The 18,822-nt window shown below is 41.7% G+C and overlaps 2 protein-coding genes across 3 annotated transcripts; both read left to right on the top strand.

The window, feature by feature from the left end:
- Positions 1-843: 843 nt before the first annotated feature.
- Positions 844-9,199, top strand: LOC309686807 (putative 2-ketogluconate reductase). 2 transcript variants are annotated; one of them, XM_082499581.1, is made up of 7 exons: positions 1,553-1,626; positions 3,187-3,226; positions 3,802-4,186; positions 5,427-5,598; positions 7,449-7,627; positions 8,367-8,463; positions 8,859-9,199. In XM_082499581.1, the coding sequence occupies exons 3-7, from the start codon at positions 3,805-3,807 to the stop codon at positions 9,013-9,015; spliced, it is 987 nt and encodes a 328-aa protein (XP_082355707.1). In that variant the 5' UTR covers positions 1,553-1,626; positions 3,187-3,226; positions 3,802-3,804; the 3' UTR covers positions 9,016-9,199. The 2 variants fall into 2 exon arrangements, with proteins under 2 accessions (XP_082355708.1, XP_082355707.1); XM_082499582.1 differs by lacking the exons at positions 1,553-1,626; positions 3,187-3,226 and adding an exon at positions 844-890.
- A 1,207-nt stretch (positions 9,200-10,406) lies between these two features.
- On the top strand, positions 10,407-18,284 carry LOC309669189 (putative 2-ketogluconate reductase; the record flags this gene model as incomplete). The annotated part of the gene is made up of 6 exons (XM_082479789.1): positions 10,407-10,415; positions 10,758-11,142; positions 14,019-14,190; positions 16,730-16,908; positions 17,125-17,221; positions 18,128-18,284. Exons 2-6 carry the CDS (start codon positions 10,761-10,763, stop codon positions 18,282-18,284), a joined length of 987 nt encoding a protein of 328 aa, XP_082335915.1. The 5' UTR covers positions 10,407-10,415; positions 10,758-10,760.
- Between the last annotated feature and the right edge of the window lie 538 nt (positions 18,285-18,822).

Below are 18,822 nucleotides of genomic sequence, written 5' to 3'. Positions count from 1 at the left end.
ATTGTGATTTAGACAATTATTCTATCACCCAATGACCCCTCCCCACCTGGGAAGGGGAATCGGAACAAACAAGGAAACACAAGAGTTGAAATGTAAACAGATTTAATAGAACAACACTAAATAATTAACATTAATAATACTAAAGTACCAGTATCAATCCTTATACTAATATAAAATATACAAGGATTATACTCAGCCAATTCTATTGGTAGGAAGCTGTGCACTCCCTGCAGTGGACACCAAATGTTGGACACTGCAAGTGCTACACCTTCAGGAGGAAGGGAAGGCCTCAGGGGTCCAGCACTGGGGCAAGAAGTTCTCGGGATGGCAGCCATCAAGGGAGAGAGAGAACTCCTCAGCAAACTTCATACTGAATGTGACATTCATGGTATGAAATAATCCTGTTGGCCAGCTTGGGTCAAGTGCCCAGGTCTTGCTCTTCCTCATCCCTGCACCTGGCAAGCTTGAAAACATTGAGACCTTGAAACCCACATACCATAGCTGGCTATAAAGTAAGTATTTTCACAAATTCAGACACTAGAGTCTTCTAAAAATGCAGTTTTCCCAAGCATTAGATGAGGCCTTACTGAAAAGTAAAATTACGGAAGGAGAAACTAGTCTTGTGTTGCTCAAACTAGGACAGGTACCCTTGAGCTCTCTCATCTCTCGCAATCAACGTGCCGGTACTGGAACACACCGGGTGAGTATTTCTGCATTAACGGGGTTAAACGGGCTCCGGCAGCAGCGAGGCAGCGGCCCCCCCTCCGCCGGCGGAGGCGGGTCGCAGGGGGCGGGAGCTGCCAGCTTTTCCGGCCGCGGTAGCATCGAGCTGGGAAAGAAACATCGTCAGAAAGACATCAGCCCTGGTTAAGGCTGTGGTTGTTGTTCAGGTAATTCGTTTGCTTCTATAGAAAAATTAGTGGGAGGAACTTACTCTGCATAACGCATGCTGTTTACTTTAAAACAGAGATAGGAAAAATTATATAGGTTTATTTTGCTATGATTTGGCTAAATCCAAGATGATACAGCAGAGCCAGCGAATAAATCTGCAAGTAGCGAGTCAAGCTCTACAGAAGAAATAAGGCCAGCTTAGGAAAACAGTAACACTGAAGTTAATACTTAACAGGTGGTTCTTTTTATTTGCCCGCTTGTCTCAGTCTGATTCATATTTTCAAAGTTCTCTGCAATGCAAAGAACAGAATTTATTATCAGTACACATACATTATTATCAGTGTCATGGAATCAGATAATCTTATGTAATCAGAACATGTGAGGACAGTTGTTTGTTGTTTTTTGTTTTTTGTTTTTTTTTTTTTAAAAAAGCAGTGATACTGCAGATGATATTAGTCCAAAACCAAAGTTGTCATATCCTTAACAGGTGTTACACTGAGCACACTGGACAAGACATCTGGTATCTGAATAATTATGTTCAGGAGCAAAGCATTCGGTTTCTTAAAACCGACTCCCTTGATGTCTGGCCAGCCAAATTTGGCTTATAAATTTATTCATCCAGCTATTGCTTCTCATGGACATCGCTGTCACAGGAGAAGTGTGGATTACAGAGAGAGGTACAAGATGTGCCCAGTTAGTGCTGGAGGACGAACACTAAGTGCTCCTCAGACCAAGGTTGGTATCTGGAGAGCCCCCTTCCCTCTGCAAGGTTCCTTTAAGTGGTTTTAGTTTACTAATCTCAATGTAATTTTTTAAGATTGTACCTGGTACTAGCAGAACCCCAGTTCTTGAACTAAAACTGCAGTCTATTAATGGTTCACGTGTGCATCAAACATGGCTGAAACTGTGGCGGACTCAGCGTGTCCACACTAATGAGAAGATTAATTACATGCAACTAGCCTGTTTCTGGTGCACCAGCCAGTTTGTTTAAAGCTGAATCAGCTCTTGCTGTGCTGAACCGTGGCTTCCTCGTGGATCATGTTTCTGCTTCTGAAATTTAGGAGGTGCTTCTAATATGAACTCTGACCTTTGTGAGGGGCTGTGTACTGTAATGGAGGAGGAAGTGGTGATGAAAACAAATGGTGTAATACAGTGCTGCCTTACTGGCATCTGTCAGTTAGTTGATCATATCTGGCACCCAGTTTTCCATCACTTAACAGCATAAGGTTTAGTTGCCATCCAGTCTGAGTAAGTTGCTGCAAGAGCATCAGGTTCTGCTCATCAAGAAGCTGGACAACACTGTCTCAATATGACATCAGATCTTGTCCTTTATTCTACGTGTCATTCATTCTGGAAGACAAATCCAGTTTATTCTTCTAAGGTCATGTTGTGTGATACTCTAAGAAATATACAGACTACAGCTGGGGAGTTAGCACAATTTTCACAACCCTGTGGGGCTGGCAGGGTTTAAAATACTTCAGTTGGCAAGAAATAGATTGCATATATTTAAGAATGTGGTATTCCTTTGCAACATGGTTGCAATATTAATCTCATTGCTTTGTTTGCTGCTGTTCAGAACCGGTTAGTGTTATCAGAGACACTGTTCATGGTGAACTGCAGACCTCTCCTAACATGGAGGCCCCTTCTAGCCCTTGTACAGCAGCAGACTGGAGCTGAAGCAGAAATGCAAGTCAAGGCCAGGATAAAGCAGTATTACTGGTGTCAAGATTGTAACCATTTAATAGATGCAGTTGGCGTAAGCCTGAGTTTGCTCAGGACAAGGGTAAATATGGTTTGACGGAAACTTCTAATCTGCAATGATGCCTTCTCGTCACAGGTTTGAATTCTGGTTACTTGCTGAAGGCTTGTGTGAGAGGAAATTCCTGCCCAGCACTGTGTGCCCAGAATAAATCAGCATACTGCTGTGGCAAGTTGTTCTGATTTAGTTAGCACAATGTCAGGTTTCCTGGACCCAAGTCTAGGACACAGTATGGGATAGAGACCTAAGGTGAGTGGAGCACAGTGAACAGAATTGTAGGAAGTTAGACATGAATGTTGTTAACACATGCAGCAAATCTTCAGCTACCATTCTTGTTAATAAGGGCTGCAGTTGTCCCCTCTAATTAGGCATGTGGCTATCTGTCGAGCCCCTGTCTTCTTGCAGGGTACAATACATTTGCATGGGTGTTGCAGAGAGGACTGGGCTCAAAACTGTCCAGGCAGGGGAAAGGTTCTAGTATGAAGGACTGTGTAGTCAGTTGGACTTGGTATCACCTCTAGTGCTTTTCCCCACAGGTTCAGCATATAGGCGTGGGTGTACCAAATTTTGCAGGAGGTAAGTTCAGGTACAGATCTGGATGTTTAAAACACTGAAGGCAGTGTAGCAGTTGTCCAAGGATGGCCCTTCACAGTGCAAATTTGTTAGGCCTAAATGATTCCTGACAGATGTTTGTCAGACCCATCTGAGCCTCAGTGCATCCCTATGCTACCTGTGGCTTCAACAACCATAATCAATAGGCAAGAAAGCTTGAGTAACTTTCTAGCAGCCTCTGTTTCATACCACTGGTTTATATAAACAAATTTGTGAATAAGGTAACCTACCGGATTTGTATTAAATCAATATTGATTCAGGACTAAAATGAAACTATCTGAGAAGAACTCCTTGTAGGACTGGATTTAGATCGAAGGGGTGGATATTCCTTGGTGTTATAGCCTAAATTAGCACTTAGTGAAAATACTGGAAAGTTGTCTAGTGTACCACGCTAGTATCAAATGTGGATTTATTCTGTATCATTAAAAGCAATATTGAGTTCCATCAGTTTCCTGTTTTACAGATGTGATTTTAAATGATCACTCCTTTACGGGTGTTCTCCTAAACAAAGGAGTATTTCTTCTGTTCCCCTGTTGCAGGTCATGGCAGAAGAAGAGTTGCCAGGCGTTTTGATTCTGGATATAGGAGGAACTCATGGTGTGCTAGAAAACCTTGCAGCACTTTTGAAAAAACACTTTTGCCTTATCACCATGAAGGAATTTCTTGAAAACAAAAAAGAAATGAGCAAAAAAATCCAATCTATTTTCGTGTTTGAGTGCAGGCCAACTATTGACCGGGAGCTTCTAGAAAGCCTGCCTAATTTAAAGGTAATTGGAAACTCTGGGGTTGGAGTCGATCACTTAGACTTGAAAATGATTTCTAACTTTGGCGTAAAAGTGACCAACACCCCACATGCCGTGGCAGACCCAACAGCAGACATAGGAATGGCCTTGATGCTGGCCTCTGCCAGAAGACTAGTAGAAGGTAATGTTTTAAATTTTCCTGGATCTTAGCTACTTCTTTGGCATGTCTCACTTTTACTAAGATACAGATGATCTTTCCGAATCAATATTTGGGGTGCTTTTACAGGGAAAAAAAATTCTGAGGACTCCATTTTCAGAGGCCTCTGGTTTTCCTATTTCCCTCTTCTTTTAAAGACAACGGTGACAAGAGTAAGGCCTATATCTACATTATGCACTTTGAAATCACTTGTGATATCCTGTTTACAATAATGTCTGGGGCTTAATTCTCCTCTGGCTGTTCACTGGGTGGGTTGTTTATAGCTGTAAAAACTGAATACAAAATTCATCCAAATCAAATGTCACCACTTCTCCATTTCCCTTTGGAGCAAGTGTTAGGAGCTACAGGAAGGTACAAATCATCAATGACCATATCCCCATCTCTAGAGCAGTAATTAGTATAACTCTTCCTTTTTTTCCTGCTTCTGCGAAGAGTTGGTCTAAACTAATGGGTTGTATTTCCAGAAGAACATCAGCATTATTATTGAAATAGCTGATAATCCTTTCGACAAAGTTATTCCAAACTGTACCAACAACATTAGTTTGTGTCCTTTCCCCACATGCCCCTGCTACGCAGTGACTTTCAGGGGAAGGAAGGTGTCAGTAGAGGCTATCACAAGAAGTTGCCTCTGTCTTCAGGGACTCACAGTGTTTCTGTCACTGCTGCTCCACCCCTAAACATGAAATAACATCTTTCCCCGTGACATTTTCTCACTATTGCATCTTGCTGGACCTCAAGCTCTTTCTATAAAAACTCATAGAGACCCCTGGCTGAGCTGGAATTTGCAGCCTTCACCCCCACTCAAGCAGTGGAGCTGCTTTGGCTTGTGATCCAGGGGAGAAATGGTGAAATTTACCACAGGTAAAAAAAAAGTTAAGTCAATGCTTGCAGGGTGGTAAGTGTCAAAGAAGCTATTTTTGAACTTCCGTGAAAATACTCCAGCCACAGAAGAGTTAATTCCCTGAGGAGCCATTCCTCTCAGCAGAGTACCCACCTGGGAGCCACCCTGTGTTACTGGCTCCAGCCCTGGCTGTTACAGGGAATGGCACCATCCAGGACCTTCTATAAACTGGTCAAAATTAGCAAGGATATTTTGTACGGGATGCTCCAGAGCCTCACTGCTTTGATGGTGAGAAACTTTTTCTTTCCCCCAAACCTACATTTATGGTGGATTTGTACCCATTTAGCATGTATTCACATTCAGGCTGCCAGATTGCGGTTTCTCCAGACACAAAGTATTTTGCTGTTGACTGGCTGGGAGCGGAAGTAACCAGAGCGACGCTTGGGATCATCGGGATGGGCAGCATTGGGTACAAAGTGGCTCAGAGAGCCAGAGCCTTCAACATGAGGATTCTGTACCATAACAGGAACCGGAGGTAAAAATGTCTGGTTTCTGCTTGTAATTTGTCAGGGGCAGTAACAGAAACCACAGCTCTGCTCTGTCTCCCTGATCTTCCTAGGCACTTTGGACAGTTGCAAGCAGCGTGAGTAGCACCAGCATGCTGCCGCTTCCTCGCTTTGGCTCCCTACTGCTCCCCTTGGGAAGCAACTCCCCCTTGCCTGCTGCACTTGCTCTGCCCTGGTTAGCTACTAGCAGCTTGGAACAAGGGCTTCTTTGTAACCTTTCTGAAAATGATGTTCAAGCAAACGAGGCCTTGTACGCTCCCTTGTTTTTTCCCCTGTCCTCCAGACTCTTCTTCAGGCTTCTGGCAGCCTCCCTGCCCACCCAGCCACTCACCTCTCTCCTCAGCCCTGCCAGATCGTTCATCACACCAGCACCAATGACAAGTGTCTTAACTTCTTAGTTTTATAGTTCCCTTTCTTTCAGACTTCACTTCCCCTTCATTCCTTTTCCACCTCAAGTCCTAACTCACATGTCAGGGAAGGAGAGACTCTACAGGGATTGGCATAGATCATAGAATCATAGAATCAGTGAGGTTGGAAGGGACCTTTAAGATCATCAAGTCCAACCATTAACCTACCCTGATAAAAACACCACCACTCCTAAACCATGTCCCTAAGCACCTCATCTACCCTTTTCTTAAACACCTCCGTGGATGGTGAATCCACCACCTCTCTGGGCAGCTTATTCCAATGTTTAATAACCCTTTCAGTGAAAAAATGCTTCCTAATATCCAATCTAAACCTGCCCTGACATAACTTGAACCCATTTGCTCTTGTCCTATCACTTGTCACCAGGGAGAAGAGGTCAGCTCCCATCTCTCTAAAACCTCCTTTCAGGTAGTTGTAGAGGGTGATAAGGTCTCCCCTCAGCCTCCTCTTCTCCAGGCTAAACAACCCCAGATCCCTCAGTCGTTCCTCATAAGGTTTGTCCTCCAGACCCTTCACGAGCTTTGTAGCCCTTCTCTGGACACGCTCCAACACCTCACTGTCCTTCTTGTAGTGAGGGGCCCAAAACTGAACACAGTACTCGAGGTGAGGCCTCACCAGTGCCGAGTACAGGGGGATGATTACTTCCCTAGTCCGGCTCACCACACTATTCCTGATGCAGGCCAGGATGCTGTTGGCCTTCTTGGCTGCCTGGGCACACTGCTGGCTCATGCTCAGCCGGCTGTCCACCAACACCCCCAGGTCCTTTTCTGCCAGGCAGCTTTCGAGCCACTCCACCCCCAGTCTGTAGCGCTGCATGGGGTTGTTGTGACCCAAGTGCAGGACCCGACACTTGGCCTTGTTGAACCTCATACCATTGGCCTCAGCCCATCTGTCCAGCCTGTCCAGATCCCTCTGCAGAGCCAATCTACCCTCAAGCAGATCAACATGCCCCCCTAGTTTAGTGTCGTCTGCGAACTTACTGAGGGTGCATTCGATCCCCTCATCCAGATCGTTGATAAAGATATTAAAGAGAAATGGAAGGGAGAAGAGTGGGGTTTGACTGCACCCCCAACTTCCTATATCTAATAAATCTAAATCTAATATTCCTAAATCTAAATCTAATATTCCTATATCTAATATTGTCTATGTGCTTTGCTTTCAAACATACATCACTCCTTCAGTGTCCTGCCACTCCTCTAGCCTCTCGCTCCCTCTAGGCCACATCTTTCTCTCCTCCCTTCTACCATCTATGCCTATCAATGCCTTTTCCTTTACCTTGGCCTCAAACCTCTCAGTCTCTATGCTGTTCCAGATCTCTCCTAGGGTCGACTGATCGTTAAAGGCAGTTAAAAATAATTGTGTCAATTTGGGGGTGTGTGCATTTTTCCTTCAGAAGAAAGGAGGAGGAAGAGGCAGTTGGTGCCCACTACTGTGAGAAGATGGAAGACTTGCTGCAGGAATCTGACTTTGTTATGTTGGTTGTGAACCTGACTCCTGAGACTCACAAACTGATTGGGAAAAAGGAGCTCGGGCTGATGAAACCCACAGCTACTCTTATAAACATCAGCCGAGGTAGGATGATCTAAAAGCACTTTGTGGCTCCACTGTTAATGTTGTGCTTTGTCTGATTATGTTGACATTCCCCCCTCCAACCTCAATCTGTGATATCCCTGTATTGTTTGAGTCATGAAGTAGCTGGCAGTCTAAAAATGAATGACTTATCATAGATAAGATGCTATGTGTTCAAAGGTCCTATGGAATTTAGGGATGCTCAGCAGATATTCTGTTCTCTTTAGCCTTATCCTAAAGACAGCTTTTTTAGTGGAAATAACTGAAAAGTTTATCATCATCAATGATGAATGAGGTACAAGAGGGTGCAAACATAAGTTTCATTTGGAACAGCCATGTAGAAAAGAAATCTCACATGCGATTACAGATCTTTCGGCACTGAACAAGCATGTAAGAGATTATAGTTTCACTAAGCAAAGCAGAGATAAAAGTGGAAAGCTTGAAGAGATTAAATGATTTGTCTATAATAATACAGGAAGTCAGGATCAAAAGGAGGAAAAGACTGAAACCAGTCACATTCCAGGAAAAACCTTATGCAGTGGACCATAATCCTCTTCTAATTAAAGATTAATAAATAAAATCTCTGGTTTGTTTGGTTAATGGTTATTAAAAAGACATTCTACTTTCTAACAAGATGAAGATCCTGTAATTTTTCTGACTAGACCCTTGAGACCTTTTGTCACTTCCAGGTAAAAACGTGCTCATTAACTCATCACGATAGCAAGATTTCATTTCAATGCAGGTGGAGTTATTGATCAAGACGCACTGGTAGAAGCTCTTCAGAATAAGGTTATTAGGGCTGCTGCTCTGGACGTGACATACCCTGAGCCTCTGCCAAGGTAGAGAGACATGTTTACCATTCTGTTAATCTGAAATGTTTTAAACTGTGTGCAAAAGTGGGCTGATAATCTTGATCTCCATAGGGAGTCTCTCTCGCTGTTTAAGGGCAAAACCTCAGCCTGTCTCACACAATCATAAATAAATGGCAAACTATTCACCTCTCCCACATCCGTCAGTTCTTTGCCAGCCTGACAGGCAAGGCAACGAGACCAATAGAGAGGAAGAAGAGATGGGTAAGAAAGCTTCCCAAAGCTTTCTGCTGGTTCTGTGCTTGTGGCCCTTTTATCGCAGCATGCCGTTGCTGTTACTGAGGTTCAGTTCTTAACAACTAGATTGGGATAGCTGCAGAGTAAATTCCCCATGTAATATATTCTATTCTTTCTGTTTTTTACAGAGACCATCCTTTATTAAAATTAAATAACATCATCATAACCCCTCACATTGGAACCGCAACAGTCCAAGCTATTCGTATGATGGCAGAAGAAGCAATAACAAACATGCTGGCTGTTCTCAATGGCCAACCCGTTCCAAGTGAAGTGTTTCCCAAATGATGCATACCAGATGATATCACTAAATCTCGTATGTATGGGAAGGCACTATTTCTTACAGTACCACTTTAAATAAAGCGCAACCTGTTCCTGCACTGCTCTTGTCATGATACTGCAAAACTGTTATCTCAGTAAACTTGATCTGTACTGTTATTTACAATTCTGAAAAATAAAGTGGAACTAATAAAATGGATTTGTTTGAAGATTTTAAACTGAGCAGTTATGCATGTTATCTTCAGCCCATTATTTCAATGAATACCTTTGCTCTGTTCCCAGTACTTGCTGCTACATAATGATAAGCAAGTACACCACACAGTTTGTGTAACACTCTGAAATATATTAAAGGTGAACTGAGCATTAATTCCCTGCAGAAATTTGACTGTATCCTGAAACACTTTTCAGTCAATATTGAAATATTCTATTTTTATGTCAAAATACTGAGGAAAGCAGATTCCTTTGAAATTATTATAGGCTTAAGGTTTTCTAGCGTAAGAAGAGCTCTACTTCATCTACACATAAAATCAAAGCAAAGCCAATTATTGAAAAAGTATCTTTGATTTTCCTAAGGGGAAACCAAAGTAAATCCCAAGAGATTTAATTCCTCCATGCAGACAAAAATGGTGCTTTTATCTCAACTGGCCATGAAACAATGGTCGGTCTAGCACTGAAATCACATGGGTGAGGGCACCGACTAAAGCAAAATTAGTGATCACTCCTAACTTCCAGCCCAGAGCCAAGCTTTTTCTTACATCCTCTTTCCCATGAGCAAGCAACAAAGTCAGAAAATTCAGTAAAATATTTCTCACCTCCATAAAATCAAGAAGCCTTTCCATTAATTTGCAATATTGTCAGGCTTCTTGAAGGGATGGTAAAATGAAGTTTTAGCACACGAAGTGTAGACAGTGTAGAAATATTCCTAACAAGACAACAGCAAGTATGCTATAGGGGATTCCAAGATCTTCAGCCCTTCAACAGCTTTCCCTGTAGCTCTCCCCAAAATGCCTGTGGAAAATCAACGGTAACTCTAAATAATCTATTTTTAAAAAAAAAAAAAAAGCTGTGCATTCACAAATGCTCTGGGAACCACAAACACGGTCAGTGATTCCTGAAAAAAAAAAAAAAAACCCACGTTTTAATTTAAGTGCATATGTCCTTCTTGGAAAACAATTCCTAAGCATCTATTATTTTGTTAACTTAGGGTAGCCTCAGGAGAAGGCACTGCAATTAAGAAGTCACCAGTGTCTCTTCGGAACAGGTGGCTGCAAAAATCTCTGCAATGATGCATTTAAAAATTAACCTGGTAACTCAAAGTTCATGATGAAGCTGTGCAATTTATTTTCACAAACTAGATTTGGTCCAACATTTTTCTAAACTACTTAGACACGATAATTTGTGATTTCAGGGTAGGGAAGGAGATTTATTGCACCAAACTATCGATAGTCTGAAACTAAGTAATGAATGAGAAATAATTGACTCTGGTGGCAGTGATATGAAACCTTACAGACTGTGAGGGACAGAACTTATTCGGACCTGACTATGTGAACACCTCTGTGTGTGTTTGTGTGTGTGTGTGTAGTATACTTAAAAGAGCTGCTTTCTTGTCTTGGTTTGTCTAAATATGTGGTTTATAAGATTGCTTGTCCTAGATGTCATGAAACAGGACATGAAAGTGATTATTCTTTAAAATGTCTGGAAATAATTATATATCTGTCTTCTGACATTTTGTGTCTTTCTTCTTTGTGCAGATCATGGGAGGAGGAGAGCTACCTGGGCTTTTGGTAAATGAAATTGGTGGCATACATGGGATACTGCATGGCCATGTGGCATTCCTGAAGAAACATTTCTACCTCATCACCATGAAGGAATTTCTTGAAAACAGAGAGCATATGAGTAAAAAGGTCCAAGCGATCTATTTGTGGTGGCACAAACCAGTCATTGACCAAGAGCTCCTCCAGAGCCTGCCAAACTTGAAAGTGATTGCGAATTCAGGAGTAGGGATGGATCACCTGGATCTGAAACTTGTAGCTAGCTTTGGTGTGAAGATGGCTAATGCTCCACATGCTGTTTCCAGCAGCACAGCAGATACTGGGATGGCTTTGCTGCTGGCGTCTGCTAGAAGATTAGTGGAAGGTAACATCTCAATTCTTTTGTTCCTTCTAAAAATCGTACAAGATTTACCTGCCATCAACTTGACTTTTCCTTGTTATCTGTAGTGCATATAGTTTCACACAAAATGTGAAAATCTAAATATGTTGGTTTGACAAATAGAATAATCAGTATTTTCATATATTTTAGGTATCATAAATATACCTAAATTATTATATTATACACAAACATACATAACATGTTTCAACCAGGCATAAATAAAATCATATGAGTTTATTTTTCACAGGTCACCAGCCTGGGTTGAAAATACTTGAGCAGAATCTAATCACATTTGATTAAAATACAACTTTTTGCTTTATGAACAGGGCTTGGTCTTAGAAGCTGGAATTCAGTTTTTAGAATGGTTGTAGACTTAGTTTAACAGTTTCAGATGAACAACACACTGAAGTGTGCTTCCTACATATGAAAAGTTTAAATTTCATTACCTTCTTCAGCAGCAAATTTTCAGTGACTATGACATTTGGCCGACATGCTTCTTGATGTGATAGTGTTACAGTGCTATTGAGCAAAAATGGGAGATGCTAAAGAAATCAGAGTGTGGGAGGCCACAATGGAGCAGAATATGGGTGTATGCTGAAAGCTGGCACTGATGGAGGCATGGGCATGTTCTCAGTGACTGAAATGAATTCGTGATGAATTGGGGAACTTAAGGAGCATTCGGGAGCAACAAGGCAGCCTGCTCCAGTTTCTGCAAGTAGCATCCTTTCTAGATTCTTCCACAATTTTTTCTTGCCATTTTCCCAAATAGACCTACCCTTGGCTTGGTTAGAATGCCTCCTGCTTCAGGCAAAGATCCTCCAGATTTATCCTATTAAATTTACCAACCTTTGATTTGCCAGCTGTATTCACAGAAACTCAAAGGAGACTTGTCTCTCCCTAAATCTGTTTCTACCTCACAAAGAGAAAACAGATTAAACAGGAGCTTAATTTCTTGTGTCCGTCTCAATAAACTATCCTTGGTGGCATTTCTGATAACTCTGCCCTGGCATGACTGGAGTTTTATCCTCAAGCATTTTCTGATACTTTCACAATATTCTGCTTATGGTTTAGAAGAACTAGCAATATTGTTGTCTTGTAGTTAGAATTTTAGCCATTTTCATTAACATTAGGGTTGTTAGCTTTAAGGTTGTTAACATTAAAGTTAGTTAGGCCTGTTAACTATCGACATTAGGTGAACTTCTGATATAGGGTCTTGTGTATGACCATTTTGTTATGTACTTGGCTTTGGGAATGTTTCTTCACAAGTATCTGGGCTAATTAATAGAGGAACTTTTTGAGATATTCTCATGGATAATGAGGATTCTATCATTGAGTTGTATGAAAAAGAACACCTAACCAAGGAAAGCAGGTCGTGGTGTCTTTCATTGAAGTAAAACATCCTGGAGCAGACGAGCATACGAACCTTGAGGATGCACCTAATTTAGAATTATAGAATCACAGAATTGCTGAGATTGGAAGGGACCTTTAAGATCATCAAGTCCAATCATTAACCTAACCTGACAAAATCACTTCTAAGCCATGTCCCCAAGTACCACATCTACCCTTTTTTTAAACACCTCCAGGGATGGTGAATCCACCACCTCCCTGGGCAGCCTATTCCAATGTTTAATAACCCTTTCAGTGAAAAAAGTTTTCCTAATATCCAATCTAAACCTCGTCTGACATAACTTGAACCCATTTGCTCTTGTCCTATCACTTGTCACCAGGGAGAAGAGGTCATCCCCCACCTCTCTACAACCTCCTTTCAGGTAGTTGCAGAGAGTGATAAGGTCTCCCCTCAGCCTCCTCTTCTCCAGGCTAAACAAGCCCAGTTCCCTCAGTCGTTCCTCATAAGACTTGTGCATTTACCATGCTTTGAACGGGCTAGCCAACTTAGCAGAAAAGTGAAAATTCTGCGTGTCCTAAACTGAACTATCTTCCTTATAATACTAAAAATCATGCCTATAGGCCAAGAAAACCCGTGCCCATGTAGATCCTTCCCTTGCACAAGTGCGGTAGCTGAGGAGAATGATATAACTAATATTATAAATATATGCAAATTACTAACCAGTCATTGTAAGTGGGAGTGTGTTACCTTGTAACTTTCATGTATAAATATGACAAGAAAGCTGGCATGGGATGTGCATGGTTTGTGGAAATATTCCACTGTGCACCCTGGCCAGAATAAAGCAATGTCTCCTCTCTAAACATAGTCTTTGTGTTTCGGAAGAATCAGGACTTAGACCTCTTTTGCAGGGAACAATATCAGAAGACTGAAATATCAAAAGCCTGACACCTTGCTAGGAGACTAATAAATGCTGTCTCTGTGAATATAAGTTTATTTTCTGTGTTATAGAACTATCCAAAATTTTGCAGGTTTAACAGATAATTATGGAAATTACCGAGTAGTGATTTTTAAAGTGATGCTTTTCTTTCCAAGGAGAGTGGCAGAGGTGAACAGGAAACCTGTTTTTATTCTAAGTAGCAAAATCAACATCTGGTGTTATTCTCCCCGTGACATTTCCAAATTCTGCAGTGTTACTGCCAATAATTATTTTGCTTGTTGATGCAGAACAGGGCAACATTTTTATGAGTCTGAAGCAGCAAAAGGATTTTTGGGGGACATTACTTTAAAAGGCTTTTTGTAGTTTCATGAGAATAAATGGGAATGTCACATAGATATGGCAGGCAAAGATGATATATTAGGAAGTCACCTAGGACGTTACAAAAACCATTGCTCTTTAAATTTATGTGTTTGTAACCTTTAAAAGTGTACTATAGTAGCACAACAAGCCCAGACTATTTTGCCTTGTTCCTCTGTGTTGGAACACAATGCTCATATTGGAGTGTTTTTCTTGCAGGTTATCACATTGCAATTTCTGCAGGTATGGAGTACTGTGAAGCTGATTTTCTGGGAGTTGAAGTTACTGGAGCTACTCTGGGGATCATTGGCATGGGCAGCATTGGGTATAAGATTGCTCTGAGAGCCAAAGCGTTTGAAATGAACATTTTATACCACAACAGGAGACGGAGGTAAAGATATGTCTTGACCCTAATTACAGCAGAAACTCCTCTTTAGATCGTCAGTATTTCCTTTTCAAGGAATTATGTCAGGAATATAGCAAGAAATGAGGGAATAGGGCCAAGATTAAAACAAAAGAGAAAAAAAGAATGGTTGCCTCAAATCAGTCTTTTAAGGAATTAGTTGGTGACTAAACACTTGGAAACTTAATTTAGGTTTTATATTAGAAATTGCAAGGTTTCCTGGTGATGTGAACAGAAAAAGGAAAATCAAGCTTATGCCTTTTTTATTCTTATTATATATTACTATAGTGTCACATAACTCTACCTTTTGTTTATTTTTTCCCCATATTTTGAAGTTCAGGCGTGATCTTGTTGAAACTCTGAATGACTGGAGTACTAGGAAACGTATACTTGGCACAACAAGAAAAACGATTAACTTTAGAGCTGTTCTTGAGAAAACCTTGTTTCTCTTCAAACCAGTAGGAATTTTGCCAAGTATTTAACTGGATTTCACTTGTTATTACTAGCCCCTCCTAACTTGCATATCTGGGCACCTGATCCTGTTAGAGGGTCAGCACAGGGGCTCTTCAGTGTAAAGGTGTGCAAGGTCCCATGTACAACTCAAGGCCGTTGCAATCAGGCAAGGTGCAGCCAACAAGCAGAACAAATGTTTACTGCTATAAACCATGATCTGCCTTGAGACAACTTTACTTCTCCCTGACTGAAGGGAGAAGCTGCAGTGCTAGCACATGTGGCTTTCAGTGATTTTCAGTGATTTTCTCCATATGCAGACTGCAGCAGGAGCGTTACTGCTCTAGCTAGCCTGAACCAAATCACAAGGGTGGATGAGGCTAGAAATGTCTAGCCTGGCTTGGCATTTCTGTTACTTCAGTAATTATAAAAACAGCTGAGCAAACTCACATTAAAAAATTACCAGTGAACACCCTCCTTAAGATCTTTCAGAATTTCTTCATAAGTCACAAAAAAGAGAAAATAAGGCACAGATCTTTTTTTTTTTTCCTGCGGATCACTACTAACTCCCTCTGTTTAATATTTTTCAGCCTTTAATATTTATGTAAGAGTGCTGTGATGAAAAATCAATGCACAGTGCAACAGAAATGAAAAACCTGCTTATTTTAAAGTACATTAACACTTCAAGCTTATGTGCTGAAGCAAGATGCACTCTGCATGCTGCAAAACCGGCTGTAGTTCCAGTCTTTTCTTTACCCACTTAATCACTGTTTGTTGAGCTGGACACTGAAAGAAAATAATGAAAGGCATGCATTAGGATATATATGGTTCAAAGTTACACTGAAGTTATTTTCTTAGCATGACTTCTTTCTTTATTTCTAGATTAGGGAGGAGATAATCCAAAGCCATTGTCTTGCAATTGGGAGCAGAAGATTGTACACACAATCTCCTATCATTGCTTCTTTAGTTCCAAAAGTTCAGGCAGCTAAATTTACAAAGAACTGGAGAAATGGCAAGTATTCATTTTTATTGAGAAAAGTTCAAACGAAAATTCTCTCTCTACTTTTGTAACTTTTTGTGTTGAATACTTTATTTTGTTAAAGTCCTGGAGCAGCCAGGAGCCTGCAAAAGAGCTGCCTTGCTGATTCCAGTCATCAGAAAGTGACAGGCTCACTGGAGGATGCCAACAGGATAAGGACCGCTGGCATGCTCAGAGCTCACATGGATGAGTTCTGGTGAATTGCACTACTCTGGTTTGAGTGATTACTGTGTCCTGTGAGGTTCACCTACCCCCCAGGGGATCCTGGAGAATGCTGCCATCTCTTCCAGTGCTTAGCCTTAGTCCACTTGCAGACTTTAAAAGAAGCCCCTGGACCCTGCACTGCAGCGGCTGAGAGGCAGGCATGCAATCTAAGCCCTGCTGTAGGTCTTGAAGCCTTCCAGAATGGTCTAAAAAGCCAGATGAGACTGAATTCACCTTTTTTTTGCCACCTGTTTGCTACAAGAATGTGATAATCAGATCCTGTAATTTGTATACAAGTGACGTTGTTATAAGTTGATCCCACAAATTGATGCAAGACAGAGTCAGTTAAAAAATTTGAAGTATTTATTTAGCAAGCGGCAGCAAGCAAAACAGCGCTGGACGGCTGGGGAGATCCACTCCACCAACGGCGCACACTTTACCCCCTCCAGAGTCCTCTTCTTATAGTCCATCTCTTCCGGGTTGACGTGACTTTTCGCTGGTTCCTTCTGCGGCCTCCGGCTTTCTTGCTAGGGGGTCTTTTCTGGTTTTCTGGTAGGTTGGGATCTTATCACTTAGAGCATGCATACTACATACACACCATACACACTTTTACAAATCTAAAGTATTCCCTTATCAGAAATCAAAGCTAGCATATCTTGTTTACTTCTTCCTGCTATACTGATTTACAGCGATTAGCATATTGTGAAATGTTGCATAGCTTACATACTGGTTTGATTAACAAATTTACAATACAAGTCTATCACAACATCATGAAGAAAATAATTTCATGACTGATGCACTGAAATACAGTGTGATTTTTTTTTTCCCCACCAGGAAAGAGCAAGAGGAGCAAGCTGTCGGTGCCACTTACTGTGAAAAGATAGACAATTTGCTCCAGCAGGCAGATTTTGTGATGGTGGTGGTGAGCCTGACACCTCAGACACACAAGCTGATTGGGAAAAGAGAGATGGAGCTGATGAAACCCACAGCTACTCTCATTAACATCAGCCGAGGTACCATCCAGAACCGTTAACTGGCCTGAGGAGAAAGTATGAGCCAGGTCCTGTTGCACCACGCAGCACCACGCTGCATCCACCACACAGCTGGTGCACGCACTGAGGCCAGATCAGGCATGGCAAAAATTCCTCTCTCTCCCCCCTTTTAGTCTCTCTTCACTCTCACATCATTACCTGCAAATGGCACTCAGAGGCACTCTTATTCCAAACCAGGTGCAGTAATTGACCAAGAGGCGCTGGTGACAGCTCTGCAGACTGGCGTTATCAGAGCGGCAGCTTTGGATGTCACTTACCCGGAACCACTGCCCAGGTTCCCATCTCTGCTTATTTTTCAGCAACGATGTGTGAGCCCTACCGGAGGCAGGAGGCACCCCTGCAGCAGGCAGGGGTCTGACATCCCCTGGGGCGGAGGGCTGTCTAAAAGTGCCATGAATACAAACGGGATGCAGCCCCGATGTTGGGTCTGATAACACGCCAAAGGGAAGCCTGGGCACCAGGAAACAGCGGGAAGGGGCTTGTGTGCCGAAGGGGGCATTGAACCTCCTCCACAGAACCACCATATGAAGCTGCAGTAGTGCTTCACTTACAAATTGCTTTATCTGAAGGTGCAGCTTGCCGTGAATGGGTGGAAGCTGCTTGAGTCACCTTAGACCTGCTGCGTTGCCCTGAGGTTTCCCTCCCCACAGGCTTGTTTCCCCAATACAAGGCTGAAGTACTCGAGGTCTCTTGGTCCCAGAGGCTACTTAGCTTCTGTAAAAAGACACCTCTACCACAGCGGTGCCTCATAGAGTTAACTGCGCTGGCTGCATTTTGGGCTGGGGGGAGTTTGGTCTTGTTATGTTTATGTGCCAGGACATCACTGTCCGTTATCTGAGTCGAATAACTACAGCTCAGACCATTGTGTAAAGTTAATGTGTCAGGAGGACTTAATCCTCTCTTCTGATATAGTTCAAATTGCTGCCTAATGGCAAAAGTCTGTTTCTGGACAAAAGAGCACAATATAACCTCTTAACACGTCCTTTTAAAGTCCAAAATTACTTGAACACATGTGATCAGGTTCTGTGTAAGTGGGACCTGTAAAGTTATATTAAATTAGCTTTATATTTAAATACAGTACAAAAGCCAAAGTAGGACTCCTCTTTATTTGGATGAACTCCTCTTTATTTGGATGAACAAAAGTAGGTAATTTAACTATGTCTTTTTTCCTTTCTTCCAGAGATCATACATTGTTAAAATTAAAGAATGTCATTATAACTCCTCACCTCGGCATTAAAACAGACAAGACTACCTACATGATAACAGAGGAAGCAGTTGAAAACATACTAGCAGCTCTTAATGGTCTCCCTATACCCAGTGAAGTACTCCCTAGCTGATGTGCAGAAGGATACCACAGCTCTCTTTTTATTCGTCTTTTTTCCCCCATCAGCTCTAAAGGTTTTTATTCTTATGTCTTCCCCATTAAGAGAAAGCTTTTCCAAGTGGGCATGGAAAGCTCTGGCTTGGTCTCACATGTCACTAAAAACCAGCTTTTACATTTTAATTTCCCTGCAAATTGGAGGAATACATCACTTTTCACTTCCAACCATAGATAGATGCGTGCAGGCTTTAAAGTGGCTCTGGGAATAACAACTTCTGATTGCCTATGCACAGAATATGTGATTTTTAGATTACATAATTCAGTTTGTTCCCGTTCTTTTAGCTGTTTAAAACAACAAAGTAAGCTACCTGGCTAGAAATATTAATGATTTTCCATATAGAGGTCTCCATTTAAACTAGCTCCCGAGACACAAAATGCTGAGGCAAAAGTCAGAAATGTACTCAGAATCACTTATTCGAAGCAGACTTGATTTTAGAAGACAATTTAAAGTACTAGCACTAAGGAAAATTAGTCTTCAAGAGGAACATGCTGCT

This window comes from Vanellus vanellus (genome assembly GCF_965231255.1).
Source record: "Vanellus vanellus genome assembly, chromosome: 2".
Lineage (NCBI taxonomy): Eukaryota > Metazoa > Chordata > Aves > Charadriiformes > Charadriidae > Vanellus > Vanellus vanellus.
This window is presented reverse-complemented; position numbering and strand designations above follow the sequence as displayed.

Coding starts and splice junctions, on each gene's coding strand:
- LOC309686807 (XM_082499582.1), top strand. CDS start 3,805: ATGGCAGAAGAAGAGTTGCCAGGCGTTTTGATTCTGGATATAGGAGGA. Junction 5,599..7,448: donor TACCATAACAGGAACCGGAG/GTAAAAATGTCT, acceptor TTTTTCCTTCAG/AAGAAAGGAGGAGGAAGAGG. Junction 7,628..8,366: donor TCTTATAAACATCAGCCGAG/GTAGGATGATCT, acceptor ATTTCAATGCAG/GTGGAGTTATTGATCAAGAC.